This window comes from Tubulanus polymorphus, chromosome 5 (genome assembly GCF_964204645.1).
Source record: "Tubulanus polymorphus chromosome 5, tnTubPoly1.2, whole genome shotgun sequence".
NCBI lineage: Eukaryota > Metazoa > Nemertea > Palaeonemertea > Tubulaniformes > Tubulanidae > Tubulanus > Tubulanus polymorphus.
The window spans coordinates 23,435,604-23,458,223 of record NC_134029.1 but is presented as its reverse complement, the minus strand read 5'-3'; the positions used below and the strand labels follow the sequence as shown (position 1 = coordinate 23,458,223).

The 22,620-nt window shown below is 37.6% G+C and overlaps 1 protein-coding gene across 13 annotated transcripts in view; it reads right to left on the bottom strand.

Annotated features, from left to right (window-relative positions):
- The window catches only part of LOC141906073 (calcium uptake protein 3, mitochondrial-like), a 37,214-nt gene that overhangs the window by 5,213 nt on the left and 9,381 nt on the right, over positions 1 to 22,620 (bottom strand). For 3 of the 13 annotated variants that reach the window (XM_074795248.1, XM_074795249.1, XM_074795251.1), the window contains exons 2-7: positions 21,892 to 22,021; positions 17,758 to 17,868; positions 13,718 to 13,765; positions 9,481 to 9,563; positions 2,858 to 2,980; positions 933 to 1,049 (exon numbers count right to left, since the gene is read on the bottom strand). In XM_074795248.1, the coding sequence (XP_074651349.1) occupies positions 933 to 1,049; positions 2,858 to 2,980; positions 9,481 to 9,563; positions 13,718 to 13,765; positions 17,758 to 17,868; positions 21,892 to 22,021 (612 nt within the window). Of the gene's footprint in view, positions 1 to 932; positions 1,050 to 2,857; positions 2,981 to 4,916; positions 4,986 to 6,976; positions 6,995 to 9,480; positions 9,564 to 13,717; positions 13,766 to 17,757; positions 17,869 to 21,891; positions 22,022 to 22,620 lie in introns of all 13 variants that reach the window. The other 10 variants (XM_074795258.1, XM_074795260.1, XM_074795259.1 and 7 more) reach the window with 8 other exon arrangements.

Here is a 22,620-nt window from a genome sequence, read left to right as displayed (position 1 = left end):
AGCCATTTCTTTAGTAGCAGCGAATAGTTTAAGCATAACAGATCATTAACGTTAGTTAAAGGTGTTCAAACACGTGTAAATTTTTTATACAGCAAAACAAGAACTATTCAAAACTCAGTTCAAATGAGAAATTCTGAGCTTTTTCCAGATTTCTCCGTTTTAAACATCGTTCTAACCTCAGCACGAACAGGTTTCCGATTGATGCAATGTTCAAACAATGCACATGTAAAAGGCATCAATACTTTCGTCATTGTTGTTTTTAATCGGTCCAAAAGCCACTATACGTCTGTGTCCAGATTCTTATTTATTGGACTGTTATTTTTCAGCCGAATATCTGATCACGTCATAAAGATTACAAACATCAAAAATCATCAAAGAATCAGACGGATTTATGGGTCCAGACTTTCGCGTGGAATTTGCCCTTTTTACGCCACGATATCAAAAGGTTTTTCAGATAGGGCTTTTAACTTTTAAACGTTTTTTTTTCTTCCTGGCAATTGACAGCGCGATCAGATACACGGTTACAAAGTCTGTCTCACTATATGTCTGTATCGAAGGCCAACAGACGATATATAAATATATAAATTTTGAGCGTAATTGGAATAGTAGCAGATCTTGTGTGGCCGCATCAAAAACAAAAACAAAAAACTGAACGCGTTTTAGACCAATAACGTAATAAATAAGAACCTACACACAGTAAATTTCTTTTTCTTAAATGTCATTTCGTTTTCCGCGCTTTCAACACACGTTTTCGAAATTTTAGAGACAAATTGTCGCCGTACAGATCATAAATTTGAAAAACTTCCAAAAACGAGGCACAGTCATAAATATACAGTTTGTATAATAAAGTGATTTTTAGAGAACTCGATGAATACGGATAAGACGTGTGTGCGTCATCTTTACTGTGGTGTACAGTGCATTAATCAACCTACATCCCATATAGTTCCTATTTGCCGTTCTCTAGGTGTATCATCAACGTTTTGTGAATCGGGTGAATCGGGCAGGTTAGTGATGTCATCGTTGGGTACACTACCGAATATCCGTGAAAGCTGCAGTAATAAGAATAAATAAATACAACTCAGATTTAATTAGTGAAAGCGCAGTTTAATGTATTAACGCATGTTCCTCGTCGTGTGGCAGAGAAAAAAACTCGCGGAAACAACAATCGAAAAACAAACTGGTCACCGACCGAGACGATTTAGACCATCAGCTGTCGAAGTGGTTTCGCGTTTGAGAGGTTGAAAAATCTAGACTAAAATACGACTAAATAAGAAACCACTTCGACAACTGGATTCAAACCCTGTAGCAAATTATACCAGTGCAGTTATCAACCGGCATCCAGTTCCACAGTGGTCAGTTAGAGTTTACTCTGAACTCAGGATCCAGTTCCACAGTGGTCAGTTAGAGTTTACTCTGAACTCAGGATCCAGTTCCACAGTGGTCAGTTAGAGTTTACTCCGAACTCAGGATCCAGTTCCACAGTGGTCAGTTAGAGTTTACTCTGAACTCAAGATCTAGTTCCACAGTGGTCAGTTCAGGATCCAGTTCCACAGTGGTCAGTTAGAGTTTACTCTGAACTCAAGATCCAGTTCCACAGTGGTCAGTTAGAGTTTACTCTGAACTCAGGATCCAGTTCCACAGTGGTCAGTTAGAGTTTACTCTAAACTCAGGATCCAGTTCCACAGTGGTCAGTTAGAGTTTACTCTGAACTCAGGATCCAGTTCCACAGTGGTCAGTTAGAGTTTACTCTGAACTCAGGATCCAGTTCCACAGCGGTCAGTTAGAGTTTACTCTGAACTCAGGATCCAGTTCCACAATGGTCATTTAGAGTTAACTCTGAACTCAGGATCCAGTCCCACAGTGGTCAGTTAGAGTTTACTCTGAACTCAAGATCTAGTTCCACAGTGGTCAGTTAGAGTTTACATTAGTTCATTTTCAATGAGTTAACTCTGAGTCAAATCTTAACTCGGAAATGTGGAACTGGGTCCTGCAACCCATAAAACCTTTCGACGATCACTCTTTAAAAGCAGCACTTAAGATTCGACCGTTCATTCCGAATTTGAAATTTCAATTAATTGTAGCGCTTTAAGTTACGGCGATGGTATACCGATATCTTGCGAATTCGCTACAGAATTTGAACGGATACAAATTTGCATGAAAAATGCAGTCAACAAGGGAGGTAGGAATTAATTTTGGATCGGGAAGTCACATCACTGAAAACCAAAACAGGATATAAAAAAAATACAGATTAATCAAGCATAAAAATAGGACACATAAAATCATCTCATTTATGTACGAGTATATTTATAATGCGTCATAATTAGCGACACCTTCAGTAAATTCAATGATATCATTTTGTTTGCGATCGTTTTTTACAAACAAAATGAAAATGGATGAGATGAAAGCGACCACATTAGTGATCATTATTTCAATATTCTCTCAGTCACCGCCCCGCTGCTGTTGATGTTGCTCGCTCAATACATATTCCGTCACGAGTATAGAAAATGTTAGTAGAATTACATACGTATTTGAGTAAAGGAGTGTGTGAGCCATCGTTTAAACCAGGATATTTGGACCAATCCGTTCATGTAATGGGTGGGACTATGAATACCCAAATTAGGGTATATTCGGAGCCATCCATTTTCATATAATCAATTCAGCCCGAACGAGTGAAATTATTGAATTTATTATTTTATATCGTAAATTCGGAATTTTAAATGAAGCCCGATCGGGTCCCAGTTTAAACACAGGTCACACGCTATCAAAAGGAGAATGAAAAAGATCAGAAAAATTGAAGCGACTATTTTTACGAATATGAAAATCGGATAATAGGTGGCGCACTGACACGTGTACATACAATATTCGACGACGATGACGATGATGAGGATGGTGACGATGTTTGCGCGTTTGAAGCGGGTCTGTTACGTCTTCTGTACGGATTCAATGATTGGTGCAGAAACTTACTGACAAGAAACTGTAACTAAGATTCATAAACAACAACATGTCAATCATCAGACAGTGACAGACACGACCACGCACAACTAATTCACGGTTCTGAGGGGTTTCTCGTGAAGCGGAACGATCGAGGGTCCTCCACCTTCCCATGTCAATATGTGAAATCGAATATAGATGGAAATTTTACATTAAACTTTGTAAAGAATTGTATTGTTTTCCAAACGGGTGTGATCTTCCATGATTTAGCATTGCACGCAGTTGCCATTTTCATTTTGCTGAAGTCTAGAATATATGCCCTGAAGCTTTAGAGGGAGTAAAGAAAATGTCTGTGAGCGATTAGAAGATGGATTTGCTGTTTCACTGGGAGGCAATTATCAGTAATAATCCTTCCTAGCTAACAATAACAAATGCGTTGCCTAAATCGTTTGACATTTTAATCTTTATAAATTCGGCTAAATTAAAAAACCGAAATTGAAATGTCAAATTTCCCTCGGTGCAAAAAGGGTTTCAAACGCTTCGGGCGTAATACTTGACAAAACCATTTTTACTGGCTAAATGTCAAGGTCGCTGGTACTTTTCACATGACGGTTCATATGTTTACGAGTTGAAAATTTTGCATATGACGTTAAAAGGTACGAAATGAAGAAACTTCGTAACCTGGGCATAGTCTGAGAAAAAAGTTCATTTCAACAGCTGATAGATTTCAGAGTAATCGGTAGGTTTATGGAAGGGTTTTCCCCGCTATATCAAAACCACCCACGCCGACAATCAGTAATAACACTTGTGTGAATGGGACAGATACCTATCTTAATGTCACTTGTTTCAATAGTCGTGACGCGAGTGATTACATACAGGAGTGCCACACGTTTAGAAAAAAATTTAAAAAACAACATTTAGTTCATATATGGACTGGTTTTATGTGAGCATTTCTGTATAGCGAGTTTAAGTAGACATTTTTCGAGCTGTACAGTTAAAATTCCAGACAACGGATTCAACAACTGCATAAAAAGGGATTTTTATACAAACACCTAAATAGGGAAACATTGTCATTGTGTATTACTCAAGACGTGAAAACTCCATGCCTGAAAATCAGAAAATATATATCATGCTAATGATTTGACCTTGGAGTAATCATTTGACAAATGATTACTCCAAGATTTGACAAAGAGCAATATAAACTTATATCTTCCATAGATGGATGTAAATTAATATCTATAACCCTTTGTTTCTTTTGACAGGAGACACAGGTGATATGCGCAGGTATTAATACGCAGCTGAACTTCCCCCCGAGAGAAAATGAACCACAAAAACCATCTTATCGGCACATTTTCAAAAACTGATAGCCAAAACATCAAACTATAAACCGGTGAATGTACGAATGGCTGCAAATTAATACCTGTAATAATCTGGAGTAAATACAAGTCTTCAATGCATTTCTATTCAGGAGGATCCATAACCAAATATATTACACAAATATATAAATATAGCTTCGAAATCATGTTTAATTAAACTTTATCTGAATAACAGTTGTTTATAATGAGGTATCTAACTATCTATCTATCTAACACTAAATCACAAGAAACTTCATTAATCCATTGTCCACAGGGTAACAATAGGACTAGGAATATTCATCATCTCATCAGGCTATAAATAATCATCCAATTATTTAAAGACAGACCATGCAATAATGACAAACCGGGCAGACATGCTGGTCATTCCAGGGAATACCGACCGTTTGCTGCTAAAATAGTTTTCGCTCATCCAAGTTATTTACTTCAATGGGTAAATATTGCCAGCAGGGGAGCGAAAATTTTCATAAAATCAGAATAATCATAATGGTGTTCTTTAAGTAGCAATAAATCACAGTTGATTCTAATGAATATAATGAGGGGCGTGGGGGGGGGGGGTAAAACGGATTTAGCAACAAACGAACAATATTGGAAAGATGATAGTTTTCATACTTGTTGAATCGGGGTAAGATTGGGATAGTTAAACACTCCTCGTAACTTCACGCCAATCAAATACTGTAACTAAAAAATAAATAAATACAAAGAGATATAGATATCGCGAGATGAATAACATTGAGAAGTGAAATAAAAACGGAGAAAGCAAGAATGCGCAGATCGAAGGTATTTTAATCAGTATCACTGGGAATATAATCATCATCAAACCGATAGGCAACGAGGTTGTAACTGGTCGCTAATCGGCGCGATTGAACGACGACTGTCTGCGATGGTGTGCGACTAGAGAGAAGTAGCATCTCCTAGAGTTGAATGTGTGAGACTCATTGCGATCGGTGTCACTGTGCAAGTAACAAAGATGCGTAAGGTTGACGGGTCTTTGAGATGCGCCCGTCGCTGATGGTCGCAGAAAATCCAGTCACGAGCAATCGCATCGACTCAATCCCAGTCATCAGAGACTGATCAGCCTGCACAATCGATTCAATCCTAGTCATCAGAGACTGATCAGCCTGCACAATCGATTCAATCCTAGTCATCAGAGACTGATCAGCTGCACAATCAACTCAATCCTAGTCATCAAAGACTGGTCAGCCTGCACAATCGACTTAATCTCAGCCATCAAAGACTGAATGAAACATTTTCGCATTTTACAACCGAAAAATTATGAAACTTTTTGCGAAAAATGACGTCATCATAAACTCCATCTGCATCAAACTGGAGAATCGCCTATCAAATATTGGGGAAAAATACTGCTATTGCGCCAGAAGTCCATTTATAGGCAGATCACACAAGCAAAAACCAGTACAAATTTGTCAAATCATTGAAGCATAATATATTACACATTTTTCTAAATGATTTGTGACTAAACCGTGAAATTCGAGCGCGAGTGAAATATTAGCTCAACGGACAAAAATCAAACGCGAAATAAAAAATCAAACGCAATTAAAATAAATGAATGAAATCACTGAGATTGGATTAAACAATAATAACAACTAAACCTATGGAACTAATTATCAGACCAGCTGCTTAGAGTTATAAATGTTGATCGTCCTTTGCGATCATAACCGACGCAATAAACCGTTGCCGCAGTCGGTAGCAAATATGATTAAGAACCATGAATAAAACTTTTTATCACAATCTGACATTTAATTAAAACGTAAAGAAGAGACGCGTAGGTAGAAAGCGTGGGCCGTGCCAGTGAGGATTTATGGGTTTTTGGGAGACCCGATGCGTGCGTGGGCTTCGTTGAGAGACAGATCAACATCGTTTCAGACTCGAGGAATCAGATATATCAAATTTGACGCTAGAGAAAAGTATGACGTTAGTCCGATGGGATTTACTGACACGGTTCTCGGATACTACACAAACTTACGTACATTCTTTACCGTGTAATATTGATCTATCTACGACATTGGACGCTATGAATGCATTTTTAGTGAAGTTGATTCGTTATTCAGATTTCAAGCACATCAAGCCGAAGCCCAATAACTGCACTTCTTGCGCCGCGTAGTAAAAGAGCAAACAGTACGAACGACGACAAGGCTAATAGTTCACGAACACGATGGTCCTAGAGCTTTTCACAGATTCAACCTAAGAGCTCTATAAGCGCGGTAAAAATTTTACATTTCCAAAAACTAGTTCATACCTCAGCAGCAAATAATGAACTAAATCATATATAAAAAGTACTTATTCGGCTTTTGACGTTGGTTCTTATTAACATTCGTTAACCACTTTTTCGTAAATGGGTAGCGTTAAAATTTTGGCACAATATCACATATTCCAAGGTACATGTATTCATTTAATTAACACGTGTTGAACTTTAACGTACATCAACTTCAAAAAAGGTCAAAGGTCTCCTGATTGATGACCAAACCTGGCAAATCATCTGACAGACCGAACTGTCATTAATTTCACCACCCGAATAGAAACATGATAGTGACCAGTGAAACACACCGTGACCGTAACTAATAGACATCCAAATTCAAACACATCAAAAGAAATACCTTCAAACAAAACCTAAAACCAAAAAAAGTGACGTCACAATTTTCTCAAAATCTTACCTTGAATATCGACTCCAACTGAACGGTAATTAAAATTAAAAAATAAACGAAAAAAAGTAGCTATTTTAAATCGTGTTTTGAAATTCTAAACGAGGGATAAAACCTCGAATTGTAATCGTCGAAAAAAGACAAACAACACGCACGAATAAATGTGGAATATCTGCAATGGAAAGCAGCTGATCTGATCGTGTAATTCTAAAACTAAAAAGAGTGTAGCCACATTTAAACTAGAAATTTCTTGCATTAAACGGTGAATACAAATGAACCGACCCGAATTAAAAATCACGACCGTTTTGTCGAAACTTACCGCAGGGCGTAGAATTTTAATCCGCGTCGGATCAGTTGTTTACACATCAGCTTCGCGATCATACGATCGATTTTAACCGGGGCCAGTCGTTTACATCGTCGCCCGATCGATCCGTGCCCGTTTGACGAAGGCAAAATTTGGCTCGACTTTTGGAATTTTCATTTTCAATTATTCAATAATTTTCAAATGTCCAGTTGGTCGGAAGACTGTTGATTTCACCGTTATTGTTGCAAGTCGAGACTTGACTGTGAAAAAGAAGTGATAAGCCTCGTTCACACTATCGCAAGTTAGTTAGTCCGTTCAAATTTGGCCCGCACCTGAAGTGGACCAATTCAGAATGGACCAAATCAATGCTGTGCATTTTTAAATCAGCCAATATCACTGGTCCAGCTTGACACAACACTGTGATTGACGGACAATTAAAGCAAAATTTCCATTTGGTCCGTTCTAAAAATTGGATGCGGATGGTATGGTCGGCGGTATAAACTTCCATTGTCAAAAAGAACAGATTTTTTGTTAATGTGAATATTCGGTCCATTCTAAATTGGAACGGACTAAACTTCGAACGTTGTGAACTGGACAATAGAGAGAGAAAGTGGCGGTGGTGATTTGTGTGAGACTCACAGGAGAATCCGATTGTGAGAGTGCTTGGCGATTACGTTCAGCTCGAGTTGCCCGGATTACTCCCTCCAACTGTTTGCAAATGACATAAATCAGGCAATATTAGAGTCAGTCGCAACGGAAAACAGAGAAACTAATAAACTACCGATCGTCGCGAGATCAGTTTCTTACAGGTTCAACTTTCACCCATTGGACACGAACCTTCGAGGCAGTCGGGAGTAACAAGTTAAAACGGTGTGACATTCATTCGCAATCAACGATCCACGTTGGGAAAGAAAACGTGATCAGCAGTGATCAACTACATATATTTACATTCAGACAATCGTAAATGATCGGATACAGTACTTTGAAATAAGTAGTACGATTGTATGAGGATCGCTGTTCACCAGTAACATGATCAATTATACCGCGATCTCTGACGATCATGATCTCTGATGATCAGGATCTCTGGTAATCACAATCTCCTCTGATGATAATGATCTCTTGAATGACCCAGATCACTGATGATCATGATCTCCGATGATTGGGATCACTGGTGATCACAATCTCCTCCGATGATCATGATCTCTTGAATGACCCGGATCTCTGGTGATCATGATCTCTGATGATCATTACTGACTGATTATGATTAAGGACTAGATTGCGTTGAAAAAGCAGTTTAAAGCAACTACCCGAGCAATAGCAAGAAAAGGTTTCATTCATCGATGGTCAAACATGAATTTAATAACCTAAAGCAGACACGCCTAAACGGATGTATTTAACTTAGTTCAACCAGAAGTGAATTGATGCGAGTGAACTGTCGCGGTGTAAGTGGATCTATGGATGGTGAAATAGATTATCAGGACAAACAATTCATAGGGGACATTCCTCACCACGGCAGTCAAACTAATGCACATTCGATAATTAAAGCATGTATCAAATTTAGGACACTCAGGATAAGGATAAGCTCATTACAATTTTAGATCAATATTCACTGATACGAAGGGAAGAGTTTGATGTTATATTACCGAGGACACAAACACTGACCGCTCGGTACGAGATCCAGTTACTTCATAATGAAACGTCTTATTTTTAGACCTGAGTCAAATAGTCAAAAAGTTACCAAGAAGTCAATTTATCATCTTCGGGGGGGGGGGGGGAGAGAAACTTATCTCGCGTATATTGGTTCCATAAAAGGAAAATTGTGTTAGGACAAATAAGTCCCAGGTTTAACTGAAGACTATATTCTAGATTTCCAGGGGGACTTTGTGGCTCCATGTAGCTAGATCTATAAGCAAAACTAGCATTCGTTTGTGAAAATACAGAATTTATCATGCCGCAAATTGACAGAAGTATATTCTATTTGTAATATATATATATATATATATATATATATATATATATATATATATATAATAAAGATGATATCATTTTGTAAGTTATTGAGTATCTAAATATTCTATATTAAGTAAGCGATATTATTCGTAGTTTCTATAAGTCGAAGCTTTGAATTTAAAGGTTAATTAATTGTATGTTAGTTTACAGATTATTTTCGTTAAAATATAAGTTAATAATTGATTACTGTAACAACACGTACCACGAGGAATTCTTTCTTGTCAACTTTCTGATTACCATCGGTGTCGAACATGTTGAACGCGATACGAAATCCTGACTGCGGTTCTGAAAAATCAGCAGATCATGAAATATCAGCTTCAACTCAAAAACGATGTTGTTACAAGGAAAAACAACTTACGATTAAAATTATGAGGATACTTTATAAAAATCAAGAATTATTAGTAGAAAAATCATATAAAATGGTTAGAAAACGAGGAATCAAAACGAACAGAATTCAGAACAGAAGAAATGCAGGGAACAATAATGAGTAAAAAGATGTGGAGAAAAGACAAATAAGCAACAATAAATGCACGATCATCATCATCATCAGCAGCAGCAGCAGCAGCAGCAGCAGCAGCAGCAGCAGCAGCTGTACTAGATAGTGCTGCCACAATCCTAGCAGTGAAAACAATGAACGGTCCCTGCTTTTATTGAATTTCATCAAATACAATAAAATGACTACAAAACATTCAGAATGGAATCAGATTTTGAAAACGACAACATAAATACCGGTTGAGGAATTTTTCGCGGATAACGCATTTAACGAATGACTTTTTCTCAATAACAGTTCTGGCGTTTATTATTGACTGTTAATGAGACGAAGAAAACTGTGAGTTGTGGGTTAGAAAATTGAATATTTTTTAAAACGACGACACCATGCAGCGGTTAACGCTCGAAACGACATAAAATAAGCCTTTGTTAGAAATGAGTGAAAGCGACAACGGATCTTTCTATGTTTTCAGAAATGATGCGAAGTGCAAACTACTTTTGATAGACACTCTTCTCTTACGGTCAACTGGCCGGCGTTTCATATATCTAAGCTGTTTTTCCCACGGCCGTTCGACGTCAGCGGAATCTGATAAATAACGCGTAAAATAATGAAGATAATGAAAATAATAAGGGAACAGAAAATATCGAGAAAAAAAATGATAAAAATGATCGTCGATCATCGATTCTTCATCGAGCACCGGGAAGGTCTTTCGTATGGATAACTTGGATGGCTGATCTTATCAGGGTCATTTCCAGGAAGGGCAAAATATTAAAAGAAAAATCATATTTTGTACCAATACCATCAAACTAAATATCTGAGGGGAGACGAGAAAAAATTAGAAAAGAAATCATTAGATGGAAATGTTATAATTTATCGAACAGAATGTGTATTATGTATAAAGTTAGCTGTGATTGAACTCATTCCCTGTGTCAATGCATGTCTGGCACATTGGATCTTTAACAGCCATATTTTCCGGGGAGAAGGGAAAAATTTTAAAAAAATTCACATAACATATCAGCGGATCCGTCATCCAAGATATCTGAAAAAACCCTTAGAGCTTCATCAATGGGGAGGAGGCACCAACTCGACGACTCACTCCACGGACCACCGGGCTAGTTTTACTAATCTACTAAACTTAATGCGCCCATGATTACGGTGCAAATCAATGCATATAATAAATACATCATGCTGTCTGGCCATCATAAATTATAGGCGTTAGATCAGGCAGCGGGTTCTTTGTCCGGTGACTGAAAGATCGCTCAAAGCCATAAAACTATTCCATTCGTGACAAGTAAGTTATATAATGCACACCCACACACTGACAGCGCGGCGCGCTGGCCTGGACAATAAGTGGTCCATAGCAGACAGTTTGAGAGTTCAGACATGTGGACAGTGTCTATTCATTACTATTGAATTAAGTTTAATGACCAATTGAACTAATTCAAGTGCTTTCAATTGTGTATATATAAGCACTACAATACAGCTTACCTGCAGGGTTATCATAATTAGGTGAAATTCACAAATATCGAAATATTACCTTCGGATTAATATGGACACACGGCAATCAAAATATTATTTTGCGATTTCAACCAATTATATTCATTTCATTCTATTGTAACTCTGTACTAAGTACAGCGTACAAATATAACGTACTTGTATAACGCGAAATATTATGGCAATACAAAATAGCAATCACAAAATTAATCTGTGAGGAGAGAATCCAACAATGATAATAAAAAGTCCGAAAATGAAACTTCGAGATAGTAGTTTATTTCAACGTTTCGACTATATCCTAATAGTCATCTTCAGGAATAATGAATACAAAATTAATCTATTGATCTTTTGAAGAATTAATCAAGCTATGTAGCGTAGCCTTGCCAAAAATAATCCTGCGAAGAACCCTACTGTCACTGTGGACGCAAAGAAAGAGATATAGCCTCTCCTGTCTGTCCCAGAGAGCAGAATTACTGACAGAGAGAGGTCCCATTTCATCGCTGGTGCCCAACAACCACCTGATAAAGGCACTTATTAGGCGTAGCAGTGGCGACAGAGACCAGTTCAACAAACCGGTAGTATAATACCCTGAACATTCAAATATAAATTGATATCGTAAGAATAATCATTTAAAGCGCAACCGGTAATAGAAGTTGCTGGTTGGAAGAAAAACGTGTGAAAACATTAAATCATGTCGATAGGAGATTAAAGTTGAAACTATGTAATACAGTCAGTAATTTCCTGTTGTAGAGACTGCACTGACTGGTCTGTACCACCCTGAGTTCAAATTAAACCCAGACAATATCAATAATTACCATGATTAACACATTTCCCATACACCTTGTGGGCACTATCTGTCTGAGTTCACCCACACCGCCATATTGTGAACATGTCGAATTATTTTTGCCGCACAACTCAGACGCGCTATGCCATTTTTTCAAGCGTCTCGTAGATTCATTTCCTAGTCCATTGAGAACGTTTTCCCCCGCGGTATTTATTTTCTACTGACATTCCGATTGAAAGAGACCCCACATTCAGTTTATTGAATATACTCAAAACCCATAATGTATGAAATTAAAAAATCAAAAACTTTATAAGCGATCAATAAATGAAATAAAAAAAGACACAACATCTCGGACTCTAGAGATAAAACCCACTATCACACTATAATTGACCGTGAGTAAAACCACGGCACCTACAGCCTTCAAATGCAGCAATAAATGACCAGGAATTTGAGTAGAATGTCCAAAGGCGGTGAACAATTTTCAAAGTTTATTGAAAAACCCAAAGAATTAGCATTTTTGTACATGAGTGACATTACTGCATTCTAGCTATTTCTATATACATGCTGTGGCTTTTGAAAATGGCTCAAAGGATTGAGTCTGATTCTTTACTAACTTTTTTTCATTTTATTGTAGGTTTTGATTTTATTGATATCAGACAGTCACTTGTTTATAGAAACCATCATAGACTCTCACTAAAGATCATTGTCAGGTGGTGAGACACCTAAATCTAGAATCTTTTTTTCAAAATCAATCGATCTCTTGATAAATTTCTTTTTTAATCTATTAATGTGTATCATAGCAGCTTTCAATTACAACATCTATTCACAAAGTTTGAGAGTGTCTATTGTCCTTTCTACTATACTACTAGTCATCAAATCTTTAGTGGATCGAAAATTTCATTCGATAAAAATACCGTCGGCCTTCAGAAAACACGGAGAAGAATGAGAAGAATGAGGAAATCGGTGTAACAAGTGCAATCTCTCAGAAAACGTTACTAACTAGAGTGGCCTCGCTCGGGTCCCGGTAGAAGTAGAGCAAATCGAACGTGAGGAAAACAGTTCAATGAGTAGAAACAAGATGAAAGTAAAATACGGCGTGCTGTTCTAAAACCAGACAGATAAATACTGAAACCACATCCACCTGAAAAACTTGATTACCTTCATTGAACATCATTAGAATCACCGTACTATACTAGTATAGCGTAGGCAGCTTATACCACACACTAACTGGGTTCAATCATCGACGTAAGCCGCGATCACGCGAGCATTTTTGGCCCGGAACAACTGTTCACACGGGTGCCAAATCGGCCCGAGCCTGTTAGGCCCGAGCCAAATTTTAGCACAAGACAAATGATTGCGTTTGAATTGCAACTGGCACCGGAAATGATCCACTTCGCTTTGTTTGAGCATTGTTTAGTATCGAATGAATGGTTTGCGTGCGAACACGCTCTCTAATTAGACACGGGCCAAATTTGGCGCGAACCTCATCCGTGCCGATTTGACCCGCGCCAAATCATCTCCATGTGATCGCGGCTGTAAACTAGATTATATACGTCCATGGTTCAATATGAACTCCTCACACCGACAGTTTCTAATGATACACGCTTTTATGATAAGAAAAATTAAATACTTAAAAATGAGAACAATTAATGTTTTATAAAAGATACTTACTGGTTAAAACACAGAGGAGGAACAGGTATTCGGTGTAGGATATCAGACCTAAAAAAAAAAAACAATTTCGATTCACATTTCCATGTGTGTGAGAATTTTTAAAAAGCTAAGTTTAACCCAAAAAACATATAATCCTTCTAATGAAAAGTTAAGTTTGAAACGTTTAGCTGGTAACTGTTTTTATGTTGTATATCAGCCCTAGTTTGTTTCACTGATTACTGTATGATTAGTCTATTTGTTCTGGACTGTACATATTGAATACTTCATATAATTTTTCATCATTTTTGATATAAGGATATGGTCGTAATATTGAACTACGAGCTCAAGGAAACATTTCAGACTTTACAAACATTTCATTCTTAGGGTGTCACAAACTAACACATCTTTCACATGTTTCATCAATGGTTGTCAGAGTTGATGTCAATATTTTATCAACGCTGATAATTGCTAAGACATTATATCGCGCTAATGTGAAAAATAGAAGAGTATACTAAAATTTAGCTTAATTTTCATTATTTTTTGGGGGATGGAAAGCCTCGCTACTTCAGCAGCCACGATGTCATACGCTCAACAATGAACTTTTAAAATTCCGACACATGGAGAAGGTTAGTTCTTCACATTGAGCTAATGAACGCCGTGCATCCGAAAAACATCTTAATAAAATGTATTTAACACAACATGGCACCCGAAGGATTGCTTAAAAAAACTATAGACTCTTAGCGAAGATGAGTTGAAAAGCCGCAGGTCCCCGATGTCAAACACTCAACAGACACATGGAAAAATTGTTTGCCAAAACGTCTGATTAGACTGACGGACGAAATTCGCAGAAAACAATGCTTATTGGGAATAGTTGAGTGGTAATCAGCATGTTTTTACCAGCAAATTAAAACTCCCCGAACACCAATCATTTATCATAGAAAGACCACACATCATCAGCAGTATGAAGTACGTCCAATGTTTTCAAACACTCCACGCTGAACTGTTACTGCTCATAAACTGTCTTCATACCTCATTCAATTTCATCAATAATCGACGATTTCATTTCTTAATTCAAAATGATTTCGTCGAAAATAATGGCTCAGTTTTTTGATATAGCGATGACGTTATCCGACGATGCAGCCACACGTTGCGTGGGCCGTCGTGTATATCTATATGAATCCCCAATTCGATAAATATATCTCGTATTAAAGATGAGTGAGTGAGTGATGATGAATAGATTCAATGCTGGATTCATTGTTGCTCATCTTCTGCCAACACGAGTTAATATTAATAACCTTACAGATAAAATGACTAATAACACTCAAGTAACTGAATATTATATATATATATGTATATATATATATATATATATATGTATATATATATATATATATATATATATATATATATATATATATATATATATATATATATATATATATATATATATATATATATATATATATATATATATATATATATATATATATATATATAAATATATATATATAAATATATATATATATATATATATATATATATATATATATATATATATATATATATATATATATATATATATATATATATATATATATATATATATATATACTATATATAATTAACAGATTCCAGACTCCAGCCTCCTCGTCGATGATGATGTCATAATTCCCGCGAATAATGCCGTAATCAATGGATAATTTTTTCGAAGCAAAAATTAGTCAAAAAGTTTTTCGAAATTCCGATTTCTTCACTGTCGCCTCAGTGAATGAAAATAAACTGTTAATAAGCTCTAATTTAAGCTCTTTTTTGACACATTTTGGGACACATTTTCCGGGACATTATTTCCCGGGGCATTTTTACCAACATTCTAGACCAAGACATTAGTAGATCTTGAAAAGATTTAAAGTCCAAAAGAGAAGGAAAGGAATTGCTCATATAAATTCGTAGCCAGCGGCGGCTTCCGGAAGAAAACTGAAGGCAGCAGGTTGACAATCATCTTAAATCATAAACTTTATGAACTCCCCCAACTCACATTATTTTCATTGGAAACTTGAAAATTTCTTCAACAATGTTTAATGTTGGAATAAAGCTCAGGACCCAGTTCCACAGTTGTGAGTTAGAGTTAACTCTGAGTTAAAATTAGTTCATTTTGAATGAGTTAACCCAGGATCAAATCTTAACTCAGAACTGTGGAACTGGACCCAGAAGTCTTTATTTCATAGAAATAAGATGATGTCAGTAAAACTAATCACATTATACACACACATTGACATTGATCACAATTTCCTTTCACGTTTTGGTAGGAAATGAACTAGAAAAACAAGCGGTTGAAAAGACGAACACCATCCGGTGTAATGCCCCCACAAAACAGGATTCTTACTGATGAAATCCGTGCGCGAATAAAGATTTTTTTGTACGAAGCTTATATTTGAGAAGAACGGAAGAAGAAGCGATGTAATTGAAATTGGAACGGTTTCACACATTTTTAGCAATAATCGATTAAATGCGCGGGTCTCTTCATTTCAAACCAATTATCAATAACCGCGATAAGACTAACCGCATCAGTGATAAATGTTACGATACTTCTTCGATTTATTCTCAGTCAATTAGTTGTCGTTAAACTTCAAATCGATTTTATATCGAAATCAGTTATAAAACCGCCTCCAATGAACACGAGTTCGCGTTGTTTAATAAGCTTTATTCATACGCAAATTCACCGACGACGAACAAAGGCTGAAAATTTCACAAATGAAGTAAACAGCTAATCGAAACGGCTACAAACAGATGGCTCTAATCATTCGTTTGTTTCCTCGGTCAACATCAAAGAGAACTGACCAGTGAGTTTAAACTGTTCGCTATTAACTAAACCTCGAGATGGCGACAAGACCCGAGTGTTTAAACTGTCTCGAGTGGCGTGTATTGTCAATCGACAATACGAGAGTTAAATCTGTTATATAAACTGTTCATTCATGAAATTTGTTTTCGCACAAAACGCCTGCTAATGATAATTACCGATAAATCTTTGACTGGGAGGGCGGCTCGCGGCTTTGAAGCTCGATACAAACAACAGCTTCGATTTCATTCGAGACAAAACGATTTAACACCTCGCATGAAAAGCCACGACGTCACCATCCGAGAGGTAGCACTATTTGCAGGCCTCGACGAAAAAGACAAATAAAGTCCCCACGCGCGCGAGCGACATCAAACGCTCCGAAGGCGTTTGACATTCGGAAATGATGTAACATTCTCGGGTACCCCTAACTGAGCGTGTAGGCGTCTAGCATTACACGCTTAACAAGTCTTTATTTAATTAAACGACCAGCAATGAGTAGAATTTAGAACCTAGAGTTCAGTAGTCGGATTAACATCGAAAAACCACACATTGTAACGCTTCATCCGTTAGAGACGACGGACAATAAAAAAACCACAAAAACATCTCATCTACAAACACCTGAAACACCTTAGATGTTTTCTAATCTATACCAATAGGTAAGTAAGTCATTATTTTTAGACCTTACGCTGAACCACAAAAATGGAACCAATTATAGTCAAACCCATCATAGTCGGGACAGATCTTTTCATTGATGACCGATTCAAATGATGATTTGCACTTAGTACATCGAATTGGAATGAAAATAGTGTCCACCCAAATTAGGTATTGTTACTATACATGGTATATCTGATGACGTCTTAACTGACTTTGACTCTATATTGATATTTTCCGCTATTTTCTGTCGAATGCATTTCAACTTTTTTTTCCTTATACCAGCCCAAATAGCATCATAGGTTAGAATAGGAAATAGGAATAGGGACTTATTTAGAAACAAAGGGGGATGTGATTACACACAATTCTCTGAGTGAATCAGTCTTCAGACAAATTTCTATGTTCAAAATGTTACAATTCATTCATTTTTCATTGAATTGTGGTCAATAGCATTATCCGAATTCCGAGTTTTTTCTGACTCCCTGAGTTCTCCAGGTCAGTGGCCACACTGTCGTTTAAAAGCAGAAAAACCGATCGAAAATGGGTTCTTTATCTATTATTGCGTGAATCTTACCTTTCTCATGAAGAGATCGAAACAAGTTATTCGATCCTTTGTGACGAGCTGGTGTATGTTTGAGTAGAGACTCTTTCTCACCGTGGCTAATAACATTACGTCGTCTTCGCGCTGCAAATCAGCAAAAATAAGAGAAAAATAAGGTTTTCATGTTGAAAAATAATTTTTTGATGGTTAGCAAAACCACACAATGACTTAATGATTAATTTCAATGAGGCAGTTTCAGAGTTTATCTAAACTCCAACTTCGTTAATTAACTTTTAGTACTAAATCACAAAGCACACTTTAATATCTAAACTAAGAGGCTGTACATAGACCGGCTGTACATAGACCGGCTGTACATAGACCGGTATCGCCTTCTTTAATGGTAAACTATATGATAATGATATGAACTCAGAATACTGAGGTTTATATCAGTTTAACAGTCATAATTTTTTTGTATTTAACTGATTTCATTAACTATATTAGCCCATTCACTGAAGAAGCTCTCGCAAGGAGACCAAAAACCTTAGGAAACAAATCAATATTAAAACATTGTGGAGAAACAACATCGCCCAGTTCCACAGTTGTGAGTTAGACTTAACTCTGAGTTAAAGTTAGTTCATTTTCAATGAGTTAACTCTAATGTCGGATCTTAACTCAGAACTGTGGAACTGGACCAAATATTTCGGATATGTTTATTTTTTTCTGTTTCTGTTTTTGATGATGGGATTTAATAGAAATCTCAGAACAGACAGATAATAAACTAGGAACCCTTTCTATCACATAAATTTCCCATTTTCTATACCGTCGAAGTTCAAGAATAGTTCATAAAAGATACGATATATTCCAGAGGAGACAGAGAGTAAGAGAGAGAGAAAGAGAGAGAGAGAGAAAGAGAGAGAGAGGAGAGGAGAGAGGGTCTTAAAACAGATTATACATTAACGTGCATGTGTAAATCACAATAACCGTAGAAATGGTAAATATTAACAGTGTTGTTATTTTCTACTTAACGAACGTCGATAAACAACAAATCCGAGAAAAAATCTGACATAAACGATAGAAATTACGGCTCCTTGAACCCTAATGCCTGATGGCAAACAGCCAGTTGACGGTTAAGTAGCATTTTGTGGTTAAGGATCAAAGAAGTGTGGTGGGTGGCCGCGCGTGTATCAGTTACTCGTGTGTGTATATTGTAGAGGTTTCCCTTTTGAAAATACGAAGAGCTCGAGGTTTTTTTTTATGTTATTGAAAACTGAACACTAATGCGATGATTACATGCTAGTAAACATCGGATTAAAAAGAAGTACAGCTCTCAACACTTTTACAATTCTCAATAGTGGATGAACATTTCAGCATTTCATCAAACACTATGTCTGTGTTGAAATGATAATAAAAATGACACAATAGGAAAGGAAAAAGAGTTTACAACGTTTTTATTAGCTAATATTTAATTCAACGTTTCGCATTTAATAGTCCTAATAGTCATTTTCAGGGGTACTGAAATACTTTTGTTAGTTTCAGTCATTAATTGGCCCCTTTTTCAACCGAATTCTGAACTTATCTTCAGCATTGCATCAGACAGTATCTGTATCAGACAGTTTTATCGGACAGTAACACTTGTATCGGACAGTATCACTAGTATCAGACAGTTATCACTTGTATCGGACAGTAACACTTGTATCAGACAGTATCACCTGTATCGGACAGTAACACTTGTATCGGACAGTATCACCTATATCGGACAGTATCAGATGTATCGGACAGTATCACTAGTATCAGACAGTTATCACTTGTATCGGACAGTAACACTTGTATCGGACAGTAACACTTGTATCGAACAGTATCACCTATATCGGACAGTATCACCTATATCGGACAGTATCAGATGTATCGGACAGTATCACTAGTATCGGACAGTAACACTTGTATCGGACAGTAACACTTGTATCGGACAGTATCACTAGTATCAGACAGTTATCACTTGTATCGGACAGTAACACTTGTATCAGACAGTATCACCTGTATCGGACAGTAACACTTGTATCGGACAGTAACACTTGTATCGGACAGTATCACCTGTATCGGACAGTAACACTTGTATCGGACAGTAACACTTGTATCGGACAGTTATCACTTGTATCAGACAGTATCACTAGTATCGGACAGTATCAGATGTATCGGACAGTACCATTACTTGCGGTGACATCTAGATGTAAATCTGAGGTATCGATGAAAGTATCATCGAGATGAGAGTTGTTGTCGGAATTATCAACACTTTTGGATGCGGTTAACTTCGAGATCAAATTGCCCCCCTCCCCTCAACTGTGACTAACGTTTAGATGGAAAAGCAATTTCTTACAAGGCTACTCAACACGACCAGCCACCAGCCGCTCATGAGCGGTTCATAATTTCGCGACATTAATCGGTAATGACACTGTAAACATGACACGAGTCTCCGGAGAGCTGATCGAGATTCATTGACCAGTTCTCAGAAATCATACATAAATCTATGATAACGCTTTTGACGAACGCAACAAGCGATTGTAAGTGTAAAGTGTAACTAAGTGTGAAGTCATCATTTGGATAAGTCATCAACGATGATCGTCTCATTTTCGATGACTTAGACAGTTTGACATTTGACTGAAAAACATTAAAATGAGAAATAAACCTTTTGTTTAGTATGCGTTTCAATGTTTAATTACACGCGGTGAAACAAGAAACACGGTTCGACCAAACCCGCAACGCATGCAGTCAAATAGAAGTGGGTTGTGCGCGCTGACTCGTATAAAACAGTCACCGGCTGCTCGTATGATTCCCCGTCGTCGTTCGGACCCGTTACCTGATTTACCATCAAATTTAATGTCCGAGAAACGTTCACCGACAATCACTCACGTAAATATATCGTTATGTGGTTGCCATAGTAACGCGTGTTTGGCCAGGGATTTATGTTGGATGACGACCCTGGAATGAGCGGAGACTCGACGACGACGACGACATCGACGTCACGGAGAGCGCACGCACGCACGCACAATCTATCACCTGTATCCTAAAACTAAACCATCTTTAAAACGCACCAGTGTCCATTTCGAAAACGATCACCGGGTCAGTTGGTCAAAAGTTGGTTAAATAGTTAACCAGTGGATAGTTGACATCGATAGTAACGATCGAATCTCATTGTTATTGAAAGTATTGATCCGCCTCATCATCTGATATCTTAAACCATTTTTTGAGCCACTACAGCCCTTGTAGTAGCCCTTGCCTAGCCTCTAACACAGCTCTGAGCACAGCTGCTGCTGTTGCTGCTCCTGCTGCTGTTGCTGGTGCTGGTGCTGGTGCTGCTGCTGCTGCTGCTGCTGTTGCTGCTGTTGCTGCTCCTGCTGCTGTTGCTGGTGCTGCTGTTTGAAGAACCCGCCGATATTCAGCAGAAGGCAATCTTTGGATTAAATGTAATCACAGATACTGAGGATTACACATGAGTGCTGTGTCGTAGAGAGAGTGCTGCTGGTTGTTTTCTAGTTGTCATGGTCCATGAATTCAGGTGAGACGTCCCGTACAAAGCTCTCTCACTTATCATCATCATCGTGAAAGGTGAAGGTCATTGAAGGCTTATGTTTACATGTCTGTCTCTCTCTCTCTCTTGCTGGGTAGTGATGTCACTACAGGCAGTAGAGTAGTCTTAATGCTAAGCTCGTGTTGGTCTTTTTATTTTGCGCGGATGATGAAACGATGTCTTTAAGCGATAAATCGAGGGTCGCGTACGATACGTCATCAGCCGCATTGTTTTATCACTATTATCATTATTATTAAACTGGCCTGGATAATTTCCGTTACTCATGACTGCAGCGGCAGCGGCTCCCGGGGCAAAACAAAAATAAAATCAATCGTTACACGTTGAAGAACCCGTCAGAGTAATGCTCCGCTTACAGCCAGAATCAGAAATGTCATTTCGTCGTGTTCCCGGTGGTTTATGAAATATGACGGCGAATACGGAACCTGGATTCATATGAAACCGTAGTAAAATGGTTATTAATAATAGTAGCTACTCTCAGGGGCATAGTTGACATTCTCTGAATTTGATCGTACCCTAAATCGCACAGTGAAAGGAGGTGACGTTTTATTCTAAAACAACAACAAAAAAAAACAACTGCTTACGTCTAGGTTTTCCTTCTGTTACGCTTTCCAAGAAATCTTGCGGAGTCATGTAAATATTACCGTCATACTCAGTGGAGGCGAACGCCTGGAATCTTTGTTCCCTGCGATTCAATTTCTCTTCTTTCACATCCTGAAAATATAGACAGAAATGTTGAAACTGTGGTGAGAGGGGATCCTAGAACATTCACCGTCAAGTGAATATGGTATGAGTTAGATGTAAATCTACGAGATACTAAGAGTGTTCACATTCGGCCCGAACAACAACAATGTCAGACCAAGCGCGAGCCAAATTTAAGAGCGAGGCAATTCATTGCCCCCCCCCCCCCCGTGAATTGCAACTTCGCTTTGTTAAAGCATTGTGAGGGCGCTCTCTAATTAGGCCCGGGCCAAATTTAACTAGGGCCTGATCCGGGCCAATTTGGCTTCGGCTTAATCGTCTCCGTGCAATCGCCGCTTTTATCTCATAAATTTCCCCATTGTTGCGTATCATATCAATTTCCTGCGAAATATATGTCAAATACGGTTTTTCAAGTTTATGTAATCAGAGTAAGAAGTACAGACGACTTCGAGCGAAAAATCTTTAAAAACCGGGAAAATTTTCTAAGGTTGAAAAAACGGTGGCCTTGATTCTAGAGCCTCTTCAATGTCGGGAAAAAATTCCTGTCTAGGTTAAATGCCGAATGGTCCGCGAGGGACCGCGCGTTTGTGAATTTCAGCAAATTTCTCTGA